The 21,234-nt window shown below is 44.4% G+C and overlaps 1 protein-coding gene across 1 annotated transcript in view; it reads right to left on the reverse strand.

Annotated features, from left to right (window-relative positions):
• Nucleotides 1-2,940: 2,940 nt before the first annotated feature.
• Nucleotides 2,941-21,234, reverse strand: part of LOC308581545 (uncharacterized protein) — a 60,548-nt gene continuing 42,254 nt past the window's right edge. The window contains exons 2-3 of the mRNA XM_081184087.1: nucleotides 3,616-3,730; nucleotides 2,941-3,019 (exon numbers count right to left, since the gene is read on the reverse strand). Coding sequence (XP_081040213.1) covers nucleotides 2,953-3,019; nucleotides 3,616-3,730 — 182 coding nt within the window. The 3' untranslated portion in view covers nucleotides 2,941-2,952. The remainder of the gene's footprint in view (nucleotides 3,020-3,615; nucleotides 3,731-21,234) is intronic.

Genomic DNA, 21,234 nt, shown 5'->3' on the forward strand with positions numbered 1-21,234 from the left:
CAAGGGTTCATTGAGGGCTTCCCAGTTGGCTGTACAAAAATACAAATATGTGGGCAGTTTCCTCCGGATTTGGGCACCCAGAGTATGAAACATTTAAACCCCTTTCTGCGGAATCACAGTAAAAAAAAAGTAAAATAAAAATAAAAATTCTTCTGAAGTGGGAAGCCAATAGCCAAGCCACCAACCATTCCCGCCAGAATGACTATCTTAAAATAGTTCTGAAGAGTAAATCATACTCTCAAGAATCCTGTGGCACCACAGATCATAAACAGAGAGTGGCTTTCCACCTCACTCAGCAGCCCAGGTTGAAACGGATGCCCAAGAAGTCATCTCCAGGTCACCTACTTTGAGCCACCTTCTGTTGTAGTGACCATAAGATATGACCAATGAACACTTGCTCTCACGTGCTTGTATTGTGCTGAAATGTTCCTGGTTCTCAGATGGAATTTGTGAGCAGATATCCTTTAAAATAGGTGGTGCTGTGGGTTAAACCACACAGCCTAGGACTTGCTGATCAGAAGGTCGCGGTTCGAATCCCCGCGACGGGGTGAGCTCCCGTTGCTCGGTCCCTGCTCCTGCCAACCTAGCAGTTCGAAAGCACGTCAAAGTGCAAGTAGATAAATAGGTACCACTCTGGCGGGAAGGTAAATGTCGTTTCCGTGCGCTGCTCTGGTTCACCAGAAGCGGCTTAGTCATGCTGGCCACATGATCCGGAAGCTGTACGCCGGCTCACTCGGCCAATAAAGCGAGATGAGCGCCGCAACCCCAGAGTCAGTCGTGACTGGGCCTAATGGTCAGGGGTCCCTTCACCTTTTTATCCTTTAAAAATATGGTGCTTACACTGAAATGAAAGTCATGGCTGCATACCAGTCAACCCATCCTCAATGTGTTAGACTGATAAATCTAGATTGATTCTAGAGCTTGCCATCCACCAGTGTAGGTGTGATTACTTGATACACATTTGAAAACCCTCCCTTGATTAGTAATAATAATATAATAACAATGATTTGTTTTTTTTAACCCAGCCCATACGACTGGGTTACCCCAGCCACTCTGGATAACTACCAACAAAATCTAAAAGAACAAAACAAAATGCCAGGTGTCTATGAAAAGTCATATACAGTGGTACCTCGAGTTAAGTACTTAATTCGTTCCGGAGGTCCATTCTTAACCTGAAACTATTCTTAACCTGAAGCACCACTTTAGCTAATGTACCTCAGTACATTTCCCAGCACAATTCAAAGTGTTGGTGCTGACCTTTAAAGCCCTAAACGGCTTCGGTCCTGTATACCTGAAGGAGCGTCTCCACCCCCATCGTTCAGCCTGGACACTGAGATCCAGCGCTGGAACCAGACAGAGGGCCTTCTTGGTAGTGGCGCCCGCCCTGTGGAATGCCCTCCCTTCAGATGTGAAGGAAATAAGCAGCTATCTTCTTTTTAAAAGACATCTGAAGGCAGCCCTGTTTAGGGAAGTTTTTAATATTTAATGCTGTATTGTTTTTAACACTTGATTGGAAGCCGCCCAGAGTGGCTGGGGAATCTCAGCCAGATGGGCAAGGTATACATAATAAATTATTATTATTATTATTATACCTTGAGTTACAAACGTGAAAGCACGCTTCTAGTTAAGAACAGTTTCAGGTTAAGAACGGACCTCCAGAATGAATTAAGTTCGTAACTAGAGGTACCACTGTACTGGGCCGAGGCCATTTAGGCCTTTAAAGGTCAGCCCCAACACTTTGAATTGTGCTCACAAATGTACTAGGAGGTCCTGTTTTGAAGTTTTAGGAAACCCTCCACCGAGTCTCAGCCTAACAGGTTTGCTCCAATGAAGTGGCCACATTCCTTCATTTAAATGCCCCCAGACCCATCAGCAATAGGCTTTCACTGAGTACCCTGACCTCCAAGTAATAGGCAACGGCCCTCAGATTATTCCAGCAGGGCCACTACAAGGTGTCAGGGTGGTCTCTCCTTTGTTTCTCTCAGCCTAAAGGTAAAGGTAAAGGGACCCCTGACCATTAGGTCCAGTCGTGGCTGACTCTGGGGTTGCGTGCTCATCTCGCTTTATTGGCCGAGGGAGCCGGCGTTTGTCTGCAGACAGCTTCCGGGTCATGTGGCCAGCATGACTAAGCCGCTTCTGGCGAACCAGAGCAGCACACGGAAACACCGTTTACCTTCCCGCCAGAGTGGTACCTATTTATCTACTTGCACTTTGACGTCCTTTCGAACTGCTAGGTTAGCAGGAGCAGGGACTGAGCAACGGGAGCTCACCCTGTCGCAGGAATTCAAACCACCGACCTTCTGATTGGCAAAGCCCAAGAGGCTCAGCGGTTTAGACCACAGCGCCACCCGTGTCCCTACAAATAGTCATTTAAAAAGGTAAAGGGACCCCTGACCATTAGGTCCAGTCGTGGCCGACTCTGGGGTTGCGGCGCTCATCTCGCTCTATAGGCCGAGGGAGCCGGCATACAGCTTCCGGGTCATGTGGCCAGCATGACTAAGCCGCTTCTGGCGAACCAGAGCAGTGCACGGAAACACCGTTTACCTTCCCGCCGGAGCAGTGCCTATTTATCTACTTGCACTTTGATGTCCTTTCGAACTGCTAGGTTGGCAGGAGCAGGGACCGAGCAATGGGAGCTCACCCCGTTGCGGGGATTCGAACCGCCAACCTTCTGATCAGCAAGTCCTAGGCTCTGTGGTTTAACCCACAGTGCCACCCGCGTCCCTTCTCTCAGCCTAGCATTATGGAAATCTCAGACATAAGTAAGTCATTTGGTTTTGTACACAGAATAGGGACGTAGGATCCCGTCCCCCCCCTACTCCCGCACTTGATAAAACGAGAGCAATTTGCTAAAAGCCCGAGGATTACCTCCTGCAACATTTCGCTCTTTGCTGATATTCACAGAGAAATTGGAGATTTTCAATCCAAGCAAGGTTGCGGAATTCACAACGATTAAACCATTTGCGGGCGTGGAAATGTGTTCCTGAGCGTTCCACCAGCAAATTGTCTACAATTTGGGCTGAAAAAAGAGCAAGTGGGGGGGGGGACATGACGTTACAGCGTCTCCAAACCCGGGAAGAAATAATAAATTCCAGCCTGATTTCTTCCCTGGTGATTTGCAAAGTCACCGCCACCTCCCATCTGGCTCAGCTAGGCTTCCAGTGTAATAAGTTAATAGAGCAATAATAGCTGATGAACTGGAAGAGCGTCGGGCGGGGGGGGGGGGGTTGAGCAGCGATGCTGCACTCGGAATGGAATGAGGTGCCCTTACAATGATAAACTGATCCTATTCCATCAAACCACAAAGCTGTCTCCACTCTTCATCCCATATAAGTGGGTGAAGAAGGGCGGGGAGGTGGGAGCAGGATCGTGGAATTGCTATCGCTCACTGCAGCTGTCAGGAAATGATACTAATTAGTTTAATTTGCAATAACAGAAGCACTTACTCTCCAAATAATCTAAGTTGGAAAGTCAGTGCGTATCTATATATATATATATATATACATACGACGACACAGTTAAGAGACTCAGGAGCATGGATTTCTTTAACCTTTGACACAAAGGTCTTTAGGTAGAAGTAATGTGTCTTCAACAGCTTGTCCTCCAAGTCATCACCTCATGCAAGCAAAATGTGGAGCTTCTCCAGAAAGAGCCATACTGTCCAAATGCGTTTTAGCCGTGGCGCTGGGCTTTGAACCATGATCTGTCAGCAGCGATGCTGAGAAGACACCTGTTGATAAAAGAAAGAAATCCTGAGATGCAAAATATCAAAGAACCTACCGTATTTTTCACTCTATAAGACGCACCAGACCACAAGACGCACCTAGTTTTTGGAGGAGGAAAACAAGAAGAAAAAAAATTCTGAATCTCAGAAGCCAGAACAGCAAGAGGGATCGCTACGCAGTGAAAGAAGCAATCCCTCTTGCTGTTCTGGCTTCTGTGATAGCTGCGCAGCCTGCATTCGCTACATAAGACGCACACACATTTCCCCTTACTTTTTAGGAGGGAAAAAGTGAGTCTTATGGAGCAAAAAATAAGGTACTTATTTGGACATGAAATTTGCCAGCATGACTTTGAAGATATTGAGCTTTGGAAATGAAGAGTCATAACTCCATGGTGGAGCATTCAGAAGGTCCTGGGTTCAGTCCTTAATAATAATGGTTACAAATAATTTTATTATTTATGTGCTGCCCATCTGATCAGGTTGCTCCAGCCACTCTGGGCGGCTCCCAACAGAGTACTAAAAACACAATAAAATATCAAACATTAGATCCCAAAGTTAAGAATCTGTCAAGAATGTATAACTTGCTGTTGAAATGGAATACTCAGGATGAAACGGTGAAATCTGCTATGATAAAATGGGCACAAGATGTTGGACATAATATTATGATGGCTGACTGGGGACAGTTATGGACCACTGGTATGAAATTTACGGAATCTAATGCCTTAAAAGAGAACTTAATGAAAATGATCTATAGGTGGTACATAACACCAATCAAGCTTGCAAAAATTTACCATTTACCTGATAATAAATGTTGGAAATGTAAGGAGACTGAAGGTACTTTCTTTCACCTTTGGTGGACATGCCCAAAGATTAAGGCATTCTGGGAGATGATCTATAGTGAAATGAAAAAGGTATTCAAATATACCTTTCTGAAGAAACCAGAGGCCTTGCTTTTGGGCATGGTTGGCCAATTGGTGCCAAGGAAAGATAGAAATTTTTTTATGTATGCCACAACAGCAGCAAGAATACTTATTGCAAAATACCGGAAGACGCAAGATCTACCCACCAGGGAAGAATGGCAGATGAAACTGATGGACTACATGGAAATGGCGGAAATGACTGGCAGAATCCGAGACCAGGGAGAAGAGTCGGTGGAAGAAGATTGGAAAATTTTACAAAAACATTGTAAAATTAATGAATGTTAGAAAGATGCTGGAATGAATTTACATGGTTTTAGCAGAAAGGTTATAAAGAATTAAGTAAAAATAGATTGTTAATGGGTCAAAGTGTAAAATTTAAGGTTAAATTGTGTCAAGATAAACTATGGAACAAAGTTTGAGAAAGAGGGAAAGGACTTGCTGAAACAACTAATTGAATTAGAATACAAAAAGGGAGGTGTGAGGAAGTCAAGGAAACAAGTAAATGAAAGATAAAGATATGAAAATACTGGATGTTAGTGTTTTTAAATGTTTTTGTTTTTTCATTCTTATTGCTTTGTTGTACTGTTTTTGGGTTTTCTCCCCCCCCTCTTTTTTTCTTAGTATTGTATTTTTCTTTTATTTTTGAAGTACTGTAATCTTTTTTCTTTTTTATCACTGCCTGTTTTTCTTTTTTTGGTAATTGTTAAACTTTAATAAATATCATTAAATATATATATATATATCAAACATTAAAGACTTCCCTATACAGGGCTGCCTTCAGATGTCTTCTAAATGTCAGATAATTATTTTCTGGACATCTGATGGGAGGGCGTTCCACAGGGTGGGCACAACTTCTGAGAAGGCCTTCTGCCTGGTTCTCTGTAACTTCTTGTCACATCAGAAGGCCCCCAGAGCTGGACCGCAGTGTCTGGGATGAATGATGGGGGTGGAGATGCTCATTATGGAATACAAACCTTTAAAGGTCAGCACCAACAGTTTGATTTGTGCTCATAAATGTACTGGGAGCCACTGTAGGTCTTTCAGGATTGGTGCTATATGGTCCCGGCGGCCACTTCTAGTCACCAATCTGGCCAGGGCAATCAGAATAAGGTCCACTATTTGACTACTGATTCAGGACTCCAAGCTGTGTTTTATATAACCGACTTTTTATTTTGTTCTGTGTATATCACAGTGCCAGTGTGGTGTAGTGGTTAAGAGCGGTGGACTCGTAATCTGGTGAACCGGGTTCGCATCTCCGCTCCTCCACATGCAGCTGCTGGGTGACCTTGGGCCAGTCACACTTCTTTGAAGTCTCTCAGCCCCACTCACCTCACAGAGTGTTTGTTGTGGGGGAGGAAGGGAAAGGAGAATGTTAGCTGCTTTGAGACTCCTTCGGGTAGTGATAAAGCGGGATATCAAATCCAAACTCTTCTTCTTCTTCTTTTTGTTGCTATGGCCAACAGCTGATGCAAATAAAGATTCATTCATTCACCAGTCTAGCTGCCGCATTCTGGACTACTTGTAGTTTCTGAGTCACCTTCATAGGTATTCCCATGTAGAGCACATTGCAGTAGTCCAAGCAGGAGATAACCAGGGCGTGTACCATTCTGGCGAGACAGTGAGCAGGCAGGTAGGGTCTCAGCTGGTGTACCAGATGGAGATGGTAGACAACCACTCCGGACAGAGAATTAACTAGTGCTTTCATGGACAGCTGTGAGTCCAAAATGACTCCCAGATTGCGCACCTGATCCTTCAGGGGCACAGTTACCCCATTCAGGACCAGTGAGTCTCCCCCACCTCTCCAGGCAGCTCTAGGAAAGGCTTCCAAACCCAGAGAGCTGTGCTGCCAATCAGCATGGACAATACCAAGCGAAATGGACTCAATACAATGTGTCAGTGGCTTTCTCCCTCAGAAATCAGTCAGATCAGTGGGGCACAGAGGTTCTTGGGGGCCTTTGGTTGATTGTACAGTGGTACCTCGGGTTACAGACGCTTCAGGTTACAGATGCTTCAGGTTACAGACTCAGCTAACCCAGAAATAGTACCTCGGGTTAAGAACTTTGCTTCAGGATGAGAACAGAAATCGTTCAGCGGCAGCGGAAGGCCCCATTAGCTAAAGTGGTACCTCAGGTTAAGAACAGTTTCAGGTTAAGAACGGACCTCCGGAACGAATTAAGTTCTTAACCCGAGGTACCACTGTATTATGTTCATAGACCACCAATGTCTATTGGAGATATTGCATTATGTCTCCATTTGGTCAGAATAAAGGATCACTTTATGGAAGAGATGGGAAGAATATAAAGTCCCTACCAGAGAAGAATGGCAGATCAAGTTGATGGACAATGCCAACATGACCAAAATGACTGGAAGAATCAGAAATCGGGAAGACCAAAATTTTAATAAGAAATGGGGAAAAGATATAATCTTAATAAGAAATGGGGAAAAGATATAATTCATCTTAAAAACCATTGTAAACCGTTAAAATTGTTAGTAGGTTAGTAGGCGAATTTTGGACACATTGGAGAGGTAAAAGATTTGGATTATCATAAAAGATGCAGGAGGAAATGATTAACAATAGGCCCCACAAAGGGGAGGAGAAAAGTCCAGGAGATTCTTTGGAATCTTGTTTTTATATTGTATGTTGGATACGTGATTGGAAAATTGTAATTTGAAAAGCCAAATAAATAAATTTAAATAAGATTCACTTTCCCAACCGCTGGAGCATCTACACGGTTTCTAGTTTGCAGAAAATGACGTTCACCTGTGTCGTCATGTGCTGAGATGGCTGCATGGCTACTTTCCAGACACTGAACTTAGCTCAATACTGTCTGCACTCTGCATGCGGAGCGTTCTTCTGTTTGCTCTGAAAATTTCAAAAATAAAATATGTTTGCCAAAAGAACAAGGAAAGAACAGGAAAGAACAGAAACCATGTAGACAATATTCGTGGTCGGTGGGCACTCCACAAACCCTGATGTGTCCCTGTGCATGTCTAGAGAATCACAACAGACTCTTGGGAGAGGCGACCATGTATCTACTTGTGAGGAAAAGGCCAACTACAGGGTGTGCGCCACAAATTGTTTGCAGAATCGCTTAGAACCGTGGTTCCTTTTGCCAAGTAGTCAGCTGGCTATATCAGTTATCTGACATGAAGGCCTTAAGCCTTTAATTAACTGCTAATATTGCAGAGTGGGAAATGACCCTACAGTTAAACAGGCCGCCAGACTACAAGCAAAAGTATGTTTCTCTCTCTCTCTCTCTCTCTCTCTCTCTCTCTCTCTCTCTCTCTTTCTTTCTTTCTTTCTTTCTTTCTTTCTTTCTGTCTTTCTTGGGGCGGGGAGGGGGGGGATGAAGAATGCCAACTATGAATGACAGCACGATTCTACTAAAATATGTAGATTCTCTTTTGGCTGTCTTTTGAATGGACTGTTATCTTGGTGCGGTTCTGTCCCCATGATGAAAAATACCTTCTTCTAAAGTATATAATTACCCTTTGTCACTTGTAAATTTCCCCTAGTTTCTGAGCTCATTTAATAATGCTGGAGAGAAGTTAACAATAAAGGGCTCTTGCCAATTTAGCACCTTGTACATAATGTACCTATAATGATAGTTTGATTGCCTGCGCCCATTATTTCCAGCTTCTGTCTATTTTCTATTACTACACAGAGAGCCATTCCGCTCGGCGGAAGACGAATGCAGGAGATGAATACAGATGTTCGCCTATAGAGAACACCGCACACAAAATGGCGTTGGCATTAGTCAGGATCTTGGTTTTACTTCCTGCTAATAAACAGAAACAAAGATCTCTGTTGCAGGTTCTCATGGCTTTGTAGCAGAGATGACCAAGAGTTGCACATCGCTAACCCTATCTCATCTTCATATTGAAGCATTGTGGTGGTTTTGTCCCATAAAACAATGTGTTCTTAAGCCGAAAATTATGAAACACATCAGTGGCGTGCAGTGAAACTTTTTCATACGGGAACAGTTAGGGCCAGTGGTTCCAGCTTGCGAGGGCGATTGAGAGGGGGATGTTGTGTGCATGATGTCCTTGTTAGATTTCTGTTATGCCACTGTGCAGTTTTTGGAGTCACAAGACTCTGTTGACATTCCAGACTGTTGGAAGTCTCACGGGAGAAGGGAGACGGATGTTGATGTTACTGGTTTCCTGTTTCTTTGTTCTAGTTGTTCACTGACTCTCACAGAGAGCAGATGCATATTCTTTTCTGTCCTGCGTAGTTAGAAATAAACGTAGCGATGTAGCACATATTTCTCAGCTCCTTCTGCCGTTTACCTTCCCACTGGAGCGGTACCTATTTATCTACTTGCACTTTGAGGTGCTTTCGAACTGCTAGGTTGGCAGGAGCAGGGACCAAGCAACGGGAGCTCACCCCGTTGCAGGGATTCGAACCGCCAACCTTCTGATCAGCAAGTCCTGGGCTCTGTGGTTTAACCCACAGCGCCACCCGCATCCCCTTTGCCTCACTAGTCAACTAGAAATGTCAGCTTGAGATCAAGTCTGGCCCTTGGCTTTTTCGATTCCACCCTTTCACTTGCTGAGAAGACACTGGCTCAAGTGTGAAGACTTGAGTACGAGGTTTCTCTAAAAATATATTCCTATGCGCTACCATATTATGATTTTAAGATGTGGAGATGATTTAGAGAGATAAGACAAACTGAACAGATGCCACATTGATGGTATGCAGATAAATGCAAATAATATGCAAATTAGGAGCCCTTTATTTTGGGATTGTGTGATTCTGCTTCAGGCAAAGATGAAGTCAACTTTCTTGGACAGCCTTCTGGAAGCCATGGGATCTGGAGCTGGTGTTTGTGATTCTGAGCCTGCAGGTTACATTTGGGTCATGTGTCGCCCTCCCCCCCAAGTCTTTCACTGTAATGCTGAAGGCTAGCAACTTTTTAAAATTATTTTCACACAAAAGACAAGGGGTTTTTTTTGTTTTGTTTTTTGTAAAGGCAGAGATGTAGAGAAAAACTTCACTTCTGCTTCTGAGACCTAGTGGCTTCTCTGCAAAAACGGGTGGCGTAGCTCACGATGATAACTCCCAAACCTTTCCAGTAAATAAATACATCAATAAAGGAGCCTGGTTGTTCCTTTGTGCAATGTTTCAAGTAGCATTACTTACGGTGTAGCGTTCTCCAGCAGTCTTGCACAAATGCTGTCCTGAGAGAGCATCATACAGATGGGGCAGGACTCTGCTGCGACATTTTTTATGAGCAGTCACAAAATCCCTTCAGGGCAATTGCTTGCTCTGCTACACTCAGGATAAGGTCAACAACAATCTTTTTCTTTTTTTTAAAAGAAAAGATTTCTCTTCTTAAAAAAACAACAAGAAGAAGATTGTTTTGATGTTGTTTAACGTCGCTCTGCATCACATATTTATTCCTCTAGAATGAATTACCAGGCTGGTTTGGGGTACTGGCAGACATACCAAATATGATAGTTACGTGCACATCAAGAACCGAAACCAAAAAATGTAGGGCTTTGTTATTCTCAGGCACAAATTAAGAACAAGTAAGGATAAATCAGGATTTGCAAAGGCACAATTACAGGATTTGCAGAGACACAATTACAGCTAACCCTTGCTTGACATTTTGAGACTCTTTTAACTTTGTTCACAGTCATCTCTCGTTCTCCAAGGGTCTACCATTTATTCCCTAACTGTTGTTTGTTACATTCAACTCTCCATCCTTTCCCTTTCTTGTCTCCTACCCCTTTGAAATATAGACTGAAAATTCAGGGACTTGCATTTGTTCTCCCACCCACCCCCACTCGAAGGAACTAAGTAGTAGAAGAAGAAGAGTTTGGATTTGATATCCCTCTTTATCACTACCCGAAAGAGTCTCAAAGCGGCTAACTTTTTCCTTTCCCTTCCTCCCCCACAACAAACACTCTGTGAGGTCAGTGGGGCTGAGAGACTTCAGAGAAGTGTGACTAGCCCAAGGTCACCCAGCAGCTGCATGTGGAGAAGTGGAGACGCAAACCCGGTTCACCAGATTACGAGTCTACTGCTCTTAACCACTACACCACACTGGCTCTCACTGTTGGTACTTATGGGTAGACCAGATAGATAGAATCTCGTTCACCTAGCACAGAGACACCTATAGTATCTGAATTCACTTGAATGTTTGAATGTGTAGTCAAAAATTTAGATAAAGAGGAGAGTGCAAAATATGGTCTGAAGCTCAACATCAAAAAAATGAAGATCATGGCCACTGGTCCCATCACCTCCTGGCAAATAGAAGGGGAAGAAATGGAGGCAGTGAGAGATTTTACTTTCTTGGGTTCCATGATCACTGCAGATGGTGACAGCAGTCATGAAATTAAAAGACACCTGCTTCATGGGAGAAAAGCAATGACAAACCTAGACAGCATCTTTAAAAGCAGAGACATCCCCTTGCCAACAAAGGTCCGTATAGCTAAAGCTATGGTTTTCCTAGTAGTGATGTATGGAAGTGAGAGCTGGACCATAAAGAAGGCTGATCGCCAAAGAATTGATGCTTTTGAATTATGGTACTGGAGGAGACTCTTGAGAGTCCCATGGACTGCAAGAAGATCAAACCAATCCATTCTGAAGGAAATCAGCCCTGAGTGCTCACTGGAAGGACAGATCCTGAAGCTGCGGCTCCAATACTTTGACCAGCTCATGAGAAGAGAAGACTCCCTGGAAAAGACCCTGATGTTGGGAAAGATGGAGGGCACAAGGAGAAGGGGATGACAGAGGACGAGATGGTTGGACAGTGTTCTCGAAGCTACAAACATGAGTCTGACCAAACTGCGGGAGGCAGTGGAAGACAGGAGTGCCTGGTGTGCTCTGGTCCAGGGGGTCATGAAGAGTCGGACACGACTAAACGACTAAACAACAACAACATTTTCATCAGAGAAGTGTTGGAGGGTATGGAGTTATGCAACCCTTGAGCCAAGAAAATAAGTAACTATACAACCTTTAGAAGACATCTGAAGGCAGCCTTGTATAGGCAAGTTTTTTGAATGCTTAATTTTTTTGTGTTTTTATATATGTTGGAAGCTGTCCCATGGACTGCAAGAAGATCAAACCGATCCATTCTGAAGAAAATCAGCCCTGAGTGCTCACTGGAAGGACAGATGCTGAAGCTGAGGCTCCAATACTTTGGCCACCTCACGAGAAGAGAAGACTCCCTGGAAAAGACCCTGATGTTGGGAAAGATTGAGGGCACAAGGAGAAGGGGACGATAGAGGACGAGATGGTTGGATAGTGTTCTCAAAGCTACAAGGATGAGTTTGACCAAACTGTGGGAGGCAGTGGAAGACAGGAGTGCCTGGCGTGCTCTGGTCCATGGGGTCACGAAGAGTCGGACACGACTAAATGACTAAACAATAACAACAATTATCAGAAACACACAGTTACCTTCCTTGCCTTCTTTCTTTACACCCCACCCTTCAAGCACATTACCAGGACAGCTTACATTCAAATATCAATTGCCAAAAAGCAACAACGCACAACTTTTCAGCTTAACATGTTGTGTTGATGGCTTTCTGTGTTCCCTCGAGCGGGAAAATGCTGGGAAATTGCGGCTGTCGTGGCCCATGCCAGTCAGTGGCAGAGAGGTGGACCCAAGTCCCGGATTTGTCTGTTCCCTGGAACATGGAGTCTATTAAGCTGCATTGCAAGTCCCCATGTGGCAATCAGTACCATCCAAACAGAATGACAGAGTCGGAAGGGATGGCTGCCAAGCTGGAACTTATTGCCTCCCCGGTTCCTCATTATCATGTAATTTAGTGCACTCACTCTTAAGATAATTAAGGGTGGTTATAATTAAAAGCACCACAAATGTAATATAGAAACAATCCAAGCCAAACAGGTCAACAAAAGACCAGGCACCAGAAAGTCATCTGAGTGCACACCGGGTTTGCTTCCCCAGCCTGAGCATCCCAGAGCTGGAGAAGCACCACCAAGAATACCTTTTCCCAGGTGGCCGCCCATAAACACCTCAGGCTCACACTTTCCCCTGATGGTCTGGGCTTGTTTGTTTGACTGAATGGAGCCTTGGAGACTGCAATCATGAGCAGAAAAGCAATTATGGGAAGGTAAAGGTAAAGGGACCCCTGACCATTAGGTCCAGTCATGACCGACTCTGGAGTTGCGGAGCTCATCTTGCTTTATTGGCCGAGGGAGCTGGCGCACAGCTTCCGGGTCATGTGGCCAGCATGACTAAGCCGCTTCTGGCAAACCAGAGCAGCGCACGGAAACGCTGTTTACCTTCCCGCTGGAGCGGCACCTATTTATCTACGTGCACTTTGACGTGCTTTCGAACTGCTAGGTGGGCAGGAGCAGGGACCGAGCAATGGGAGCTCACCCCGTCGCAGGGATTCGAACTACCGTCCTTCTGATCGGCAAGTCCTAGGCTCTGTGGTTTAACCCACAGGGACTACTTACGGTAACTCTTTCCCTTCCCGATGCTTGTCTCTCTTTTAAATTGTACACAATTTTGTTTGCACAACCCAACTTAAAACAGGAAGGACAGCACACCCTCCCAGTGTTCCTATTTTCCAGAGACGTCCTGGTTTCTGATTTGATCCTGCAATGTCCCACTTTTCCTTAAGATGTTCCTATTGTCATTGGATAAATGTTGGAGGGTATGGAAGGATGTCCCTATTTTCATCAGAGAAATGTTGGAAGTTATGGAGTTATCTGACCCCCCTGAGCATGTACTGTATAGGCAAGTGTGGTTTTTTTTAAAAAAAGTTTCATGATTATATATATATATATATATATATATATATATATATATATGTTGGAAGCTGTCCTGAGTGGCTGGGGCAACCCAGTCAGATGCGTGGGGTATAAAGAGTAAAATTATCGTTATGGAAAGTGACGTCCCTATTTTCATCAGAGAAATGCTGGGGGGGAGGGTGAGACAGGTTGTTCCTGAGCTTCGTTCTTTGAGGAAGGTTGTACTAAAGGCTGAGTGGGGATCCACTGTGAGCTCACCATTCAAACTGTGTGCATCTGTATCCACTCGTTGAACAGATAAATGTGGTGTGGATGTGCATGTGAAGGCCTTGTCTGCCCTCTCGATCATAGCCTCCACAACTACTTCAGATATTGAAAATGAAAAGGAAGGAGCGAGCACTCCACGGGTATGAAATTTACGTCATGTAATGCCCTTAGAGAGAATATTATGAAAATGATTTATAGGTGGTACATGACACCAGTCAAGCTTGCAAAAATTTACCATCTGCCCGATAATAAATGTTGGAAGTGCAAAGAAACTGAGGGTACATTCTTTCACCTTTGGTGGACGTGCCCAAGGATTAAGGCTTTCTGGGAAATGATATGTAATGAATTGAAAAAGGTATTCAAATATACCTTCCTGAAGAAACCAGAGGCCTTTCTCCTGGGCATAGTCGGCCAATTGGTGTTAAAGAAGGATAGAACTTTCTTTATGTACGCAACAGCAGCAGCAAGATTACTCATCGCGAAATATTGGAAGACACAGGAGCTACCCACACTGGAAGACTGGCAGATGAAGGTCATGGACTACATGGAATTGGCAGAGATGACCGGCAGAAACCGTGACCAGGGAGAAGAGTCGGTGGAGGAAGATTGGAAGAAGTTTAAAGATTACTTGCAGAAGCACTGTAAAATTAAGGAATGTTGAAATGACGTTTGATTGAAAATAAGGGTACTGGTAAAGAGATGCTTAAGAAAATGTAAATAGGGAATGATAACTGGAAATGGATATTTATAATGATAGGTTAATATATGGAGTAAGGATAAAATGCTAGAGGGTAAGGATTTGCTGAATTTAATATTTGAACTGGAATACAAAATGGGAGGTGTGAGGAGGTCAAGAAACTAGTGAAGAAAATATAAGATTTGAAAATATTAATCCATTTTTAGCTTTGTTTTGGGGCTTTTTCTCTTCTTTTTACTCTCCATTTTTTACTTTTTTTTCTTTCTATCTTTCTTCTATCAACTGTTTTTCTACTGTGTATTTTTATTTGTCTTGTTTTTGTAGTTTAAATGTTTAAACGTTTAAATGTTGGATTTTGTTTTTATTGTTTGTGAAATATTAATAAATATCATTTTAAAATATATATATAAACAGGTCAGACAGCATCGAATAAATCCAATTTTAACAGAAAAAAAAGGAAGGAGCGAGCACTTGGTTGCATTGAACTTTGTCTAGTTTGGCCCTATTGCATGGTTGCTCTGTGAACACAACTGTAAGAAAGTTCAGGATGCTTGGGTCCCATTGCAAATCAGTAGCAATGTGGGGACACATTAAATGCTGAGCTCACATTGATTTCAACCAGATAAACACACCTAATTCGCCCTTGCTTGTATCTTTTAATGGAGGGGAAACACAGTCAGCTCAAGGCTAACACTATTTACTCGGAAGTCATCTTACTAGCTTCAACAGAATTTACTTCCTGATAAGAATCGAAACCACCTTAGGCTGTTGTTGCTATAACAATTCACTGCATCTTCAAATAATCAAATGATCCTCTGATGGATTTTTTTTTGTTCTGGGGTCACAGAGATTCAAGCTGGCAAGCGTTTCAAAAACTATTCTCCCAGAGTCGATAGACCTCAGAGGTGCAAATGATTTCCACCTCGGCCTGCATCATTTACCTTTCATATAGTTTTTCATAATTTTCCATCACATGATTACTAATTTTCCCAAGCTACTGGTGTTTAAACAAAGGGCTTGTTCATTCCCAGCCTATCTTCAATTTCGGCTTGATCTTGTGTTGACAGGCGTCATAAACCCAGGGCTATTATGATTTTACTGCCCTTGGACGGATTGAGGAGTTAATCATTCAACTTTAATGAGAGCAAAGGGGAGGCAGGAGGGGAGGAGCTTATCGGCATTCAGGCTCCTCCCATTTGCATTGGCCAGAGTTCCAGTTGGTGCATTAGCCCTAAATCCGTACCAGGTTTGGTTGGCGCTCCAAATAATCAACTAATTGATTGGTAGCCTTGCTTGGGAGGTCTCTGGGCCTCTTTCTTCATTTTCTCGCTGCCAGTTGCTCCCTAACCCCCCTACCAGCTCCCTTGTCCACTTGCTAACTGCAAGGCCTACCACCATCTATGTTCCAGCTTCCTCCTAAGATAAGCATCTTCTCAGCTCAGAGCTTGGCTTGCACCCAAATCTGCCTTTGGGGTGATGCATCTGTGTATCTGACCCACTGCTTCATACATGTATAGGCGTGGGGAAACCATGGTCCTCCAGATGTTAAAGGTAAAGGTAAAGGGACCCCTGACCATTAGGTCCAGTCGTGACTGACTCTGGGGTTGCGGCGCTCATCTCGCTTTATTGGCCGAGGGAGCCGGCGTACAGCTTCTGGGTCTTGTGGCCAGCATGACTAAGCCGCTTCTGGAGAACCAGAGCAGCGGATGAAAACGCCGTTTACCTTCCCGCCGGAGCGGTACCTATTTATCTACTTGCACTGATGTGCTTTCAAACTGCTAGGTTGGCAGGAGCTGGGACTGAGCAACGGGAGCTCACCCCGTCATGGGGATTCGAACCACCGACCTTCTGATCAGCAAGTCCTAGGCTCTGTGGTTTAACCCACAGGGCCACCCGTGTCCTCCAGATGTTGCTGAACTACAAATCCCATCAGCCCTAGAAAAGATGGCTAATGAACAGGGGTGTTGAGAGCTGTAATTCAGGGACACTTGGAAGGCCAAAGGTCGTCCACACCTGCAATATCCACGACTGCAACCATGGTTTCTTAATTATGGAATGCCAATCAAATGTTTTAGTAGATTAAACGTCCAACGTGATGGACGAATCAATTCATTTGCATTTAGTCAGAACCTCAGTGTAGTTCTGGAGGGATGTTTTCAAAGAGGAGATAACCCTACAAGTGAATACATTCACACATGACATCATTTGAAAGCCAGGCTTGACACTGGTTAAAACTAAACGCCTGTGGTTCCTATTTCATAGAATGATGGAATCCAGTTTGAAACCACACCAGACCTCGCTTAGCTTTGCGGCTATGCTGGCAGTTTTGTTGCCAAGGCCCCTTGGTGGCTTCAGAATATCTACCGGCCATGGATACAAACTCAGGGTTGCAGTGTATGTAGTTCCAAGGAGATCATTCTGTCATGCAAACATTTTTGTTGGCTTGAAGGATAATCTCTGCTCTCCTCTCCTATGCCCTGCTCTGAAGAAGAAGAGTTTGGATTTGATATCCCGCTTTATCACTACCCTAAGGAGTCTCAAAGCGGCTAACATTCTCCTTTCCCTTCCTCCCCCACAACAAACACTCTGTGAGGTGAGTGGGGCTGAGAGACTTCAGAGAAGTGTGACTGGCCCAAGGTCACCCAGCAGCTGGACGTGGAGAAGCGGGGAAGCGAACCCGGTTCACCAGATTACGAGTCCACCGCTCTTAACCACTACACCACACTGGCTCTGAGGGTTCTCCTGACCTTCTGGAACAGATTTTGAGAGGGCACAGGGGAGATACAGGGGTAAGGTCTCTTTGAGGTGGCAGGAACTGTAGCCTTGATTTCCACTATCACAACAATCTAGTTGAATGTGGCCCAAAGAGTTTCTTTGTCATTAAGTATTGCAGCGCTGACATGCCTGTGCAGCCCCAAATGCGCTGATAACTTGGAGCATGGGGAGAAAGAGATCTCAATCTGTGATTAGAGATTTAATAGATTAATTTGACATTCAATTTGCTGAGGTTTGCCACCCAATTATTCCCTACCATTTTAGCACAACCAAACCCCAGTTAACTGAGACATGCTAACAAAGAATGACCGGTGCATGGTTGAGGTGAGATTGCGAAGGAATGCTATACTTTCCCGGTTGACCATTCTGAGTTTCTGAACTGCAGCCCTAACTTGATGCTGCCCAGCGACACAGCAAAAAGAGAGACGCTCTCTCCAGCGTGATACCTTTCAGCCCGCTGTTCCTAAAAGTTGCACTAGTGGGCGCCCCTCCATTTCAGCGACGAGACGGGAGCACCTTGTTTGTTCATTAGAGATCATCATTGCGGTTTATAAAGCAAGCCGGATAAAACCCGAAGAATTAGCTGTATGACTCACATGTACCGGGTGATACAAGGCAAAATATGGTACTAACTGTGAACTAAAGGAATAAGGATATGCTTTAATAGACTTAAAAGAGGCAATAAAATGTTCAATCAATTTAAGTGTAGGCTGTACAGTATATGTATTGATTTCTTTCCCCCACCCACCCCTTACAGCTAGAGGATAAAAATAGAGTTTGGAAGGAGGGAGAGGAAGGTGGAAGGAGAGGAATCGACAACATCCCCAAGCTGCTGTTGCTCTCTGATCACTCAATTCTGCCGAAAACCATTAACATGTATAATCCATACAGTACTGGCCCTCCATAGCTAGGATTCTACAACCTGGACAGCTGCAGGTGAAGGGGGGAGCATGTAATTATTATTATTATTATTATTATTATTATTATTATTATTATTATTATTATTATTATTATTATTTTATTTGTATCCCACCCTCCCTGGCTGAGGCTGGGCTTAGAGCGGCTAACATCACAAAAACAACACAATATGCATGAAAACAGACATCAATTAATTAAAATACATCTTAAAATTAATTCAGGCAAGTTAAAATCTGGGCAGGTGGCAATTATCAGGTTGGAACTGAGAGTAGTTAATACTTGCCAGGACCAACTGTTTCCCCTGATCATACAAGGACCTGTGAGCGGGTTGGGGGCCTCCTTCAGGCTGCTTTTATACAAAGGAAAGTAAGTCAAACTGCATCCTGCCCAAAGGCCTGTAAAGCCATGACATCATCATCATTATGTTAAAAAAGATGGCAAGATCAACAGATAACTCGAAGCCTTTTTCACCCCTGGCACTGCATTCCCTTTCAGAGACTACGGAACAGTGGAGAATGGAGGTACCGTATTTTTCGCTCCATAAGATGCACTTTTTTCTCCCTAAAAAGTAAGGGGAAATGTCTGTGTGTCTTATGGAGCGAATGCGTGGTCCCTGGAGCCAAACTGCCCAGGGGCAAAAAGCAGATCATGCTCTATTTTTTTTTTTTTGAAAGAGGGAAGTGGGTGTCGAAACAAAGCCACCGATTGTTTGCAGATCGGGGAGAGAGATAAGGGACGCTGGAGATAAAGGAGGCTGCCTGGGAGGGGGGAGGTAAAAGCTCATGGATTCTCAGGAGTTTTACATTGGGTCACCCCAAATTCACCATCAGATCACATAGCATGTCCATGGCTGCAGCCTGCACCACAAAAATCATGCACCCACTGTTGCGTGGGGCCGCAGTGGCGCAAAAACGTGGTTTCAAAGCACGGATCCTCAGGATTTTTGCATTGGGTCACCCCAATGCTGTGAAACAGAGCCAATGAGGGGGTGTGATTCAGTGGTGTAACATGGACAGCACACGGGCGGTTGCCCCGGGGTGCAAAATTGTTAGGGGGCACAAAATTTTGACACCTCAATACAGCTGCTCGCTTCCGGCGCTGGGCTCTGTTGAAAACGGCTCCTCCACGCGAACCAGGAACTGACCTCTCCAAACGGTGGAAGAACTTTTCTTTTCTTTTCAGCTGGGATCTCCTGGGTGATGTGGATGCCATAAGGCAGTTGAATGAGCATGTGTACTCCGTCCGTTTCCCTATCTCCCCCTCTGCCTCTGTGCAGCCCCGGGCTCTGGCAACCCATGCTATACCACTGGTGTGGCCAGTAGAGTCTGGAGGGCCAGATATGTAGGAGTGGATTTAGAATGAACGAATATGTCTATTAACTTGGATGGATGGGAGGGTCTGAGGCCCCACAAGTGATAACAGGTCCTTGCTGCAGACCCTCCAAGTGCCCCTATTTTTACAGGGACATACCTGATTTAGAGGGATTCTGATTTGACTATCACTTGTAGTTTAAGGTTGAATTCTGGACATAATGGAAGAGGTAAAGGGTTTGGATTATCCTAGAAGACATGGGAGGAATTGATTAATAATAGGACCCACAAAGGGGAGGATGGAAGTTCAGGAGAATCCTTGGAATCTTGCTTTTACGATTTATGTTTGACATATCTTTGTAAAATTTTAATTTGAAGAACCAAATATTTTAATAAAGATAAAAATAAACAGTAGGCTACTCCCAAATGATGCAGCCACATCCTCATGGGATGTGCTGTCCCTTACAAGACAGCAAGACTGGAGCCTGGAAGGATAAATACCCACTGTCCATTAAACAATGATTTGCAGGCCTGGGTGCCCAGGCTATACTGGAATTATATACCGTATTTTTCGCTCTATAACACGCACCAGACCATAACACGCACGTAGTTTTTAGAGGAGAAAAACAAGAAAAAAAATATTCTAAACGAAATAGTGGATATATGATTTTTGTGGTTCATGCTGTGGCCACAGACATGTGATCTGACAGTGAGTTTGGAGTAGCCCAATGCAAAAATCCTGAGGATCCATGCTTTGTAACCACGGAGGAGGGAAGGAAGGGGAACCATGGATCCTCTGCTCACGACTGCAGCAGATCCCCCCCCCCGCCACCCGCAGGCATTCGCTCCATAACATGCACAGACGTTTCCCCTTACTTTCTAGGAGGAAAAAAGTGAGTGTTGTGGTGCAAAAAATACGGTATATACACAGGTTTAATTGCAGATGGAAGTACTGGTGGCTATTCTTAATCCAAAGGTGGATTTAGTGGAGCACAACCAGTTTCCCGCACTGGGCACCAAACTGAGCATGTGCTTCAGGGGATACTGTAACGACGACGAGCAATGGAAGGTGAGAGGTGGGTGGGAGTAACAAATTTTGGCAATGAACAGGGCACCACTGCAATTTTAAAGCCCCAAGTCTGCCACTGCTTAATGCATGGGTAGGCAACCTAAGGCCCGGAGGCCGTATGCGGCCCAATCGCTTTCTAAATGCAGCCCAGCAGACGGTGCAGGAATCAGCGTCTTTTTACATGAGTAGAATGTGTTCTTTTTTTAAAATGCACCTCTGGGTTATTTGTGGGGCCTGCCTGGTGTTTTTTACATGACTAGAATGTGTGGTTTTATTTAAAATGCATTTCTGGGTTCTTTGTGGGGCACAGGAATTCGTTCATTATTATTTTTCAAAATATAGTCCGGCCCTCCACAAGGTCTGAGGGACAGCGGACCGGCCCCCTGCTGAAAAAGTTTGCTGACCCATGGCTTAATGTGAGCTGACACTACATATTTTTACTGGTCCCCCCCCCTTTACTTCCCCCACTTCTTTAAAATAGACACAGTGTGTGTGTGTGTCAAAAAGATGGCATTGCCTCACCATCGAGCCTGGTGCCTTTGTGCCAATAATAACTACAGTGGTACCTCGGGTTAAGTACTTAATTCGTTCCGGAGGTCCATTCTTAACCTGAAACTGTTCTTAACCTGAAACACCACTTTAGCTAATGGGGCCTCCTGCTGCCGCCGCGCCGCCGGAGCACGATTTCTGTTCTCATCCTGAAGCAAAGTTCTTAATCCGAGGTACTATTTCCGGGTTAGCGGAGTCTGTAACCTGAAGCGTATGTAACCTGAAGCATATGTAACCCGAGGTACCACTGTAATGTACACGGAAAGCAACAAAG

Source organism: Podarcis bocagei, assembly GCF_964188305.1.
Source record: "Podarcis bocagei genome assembly, chromosome: 1".
In the NCBI taxonomy this organism is placed as follows: domain Eukaryota; kingdom Metazoa; phylum Chordata; class Lepidosauria; order Squamata; family Lacertidae; genus Podarcis; species Podarcis bocagei.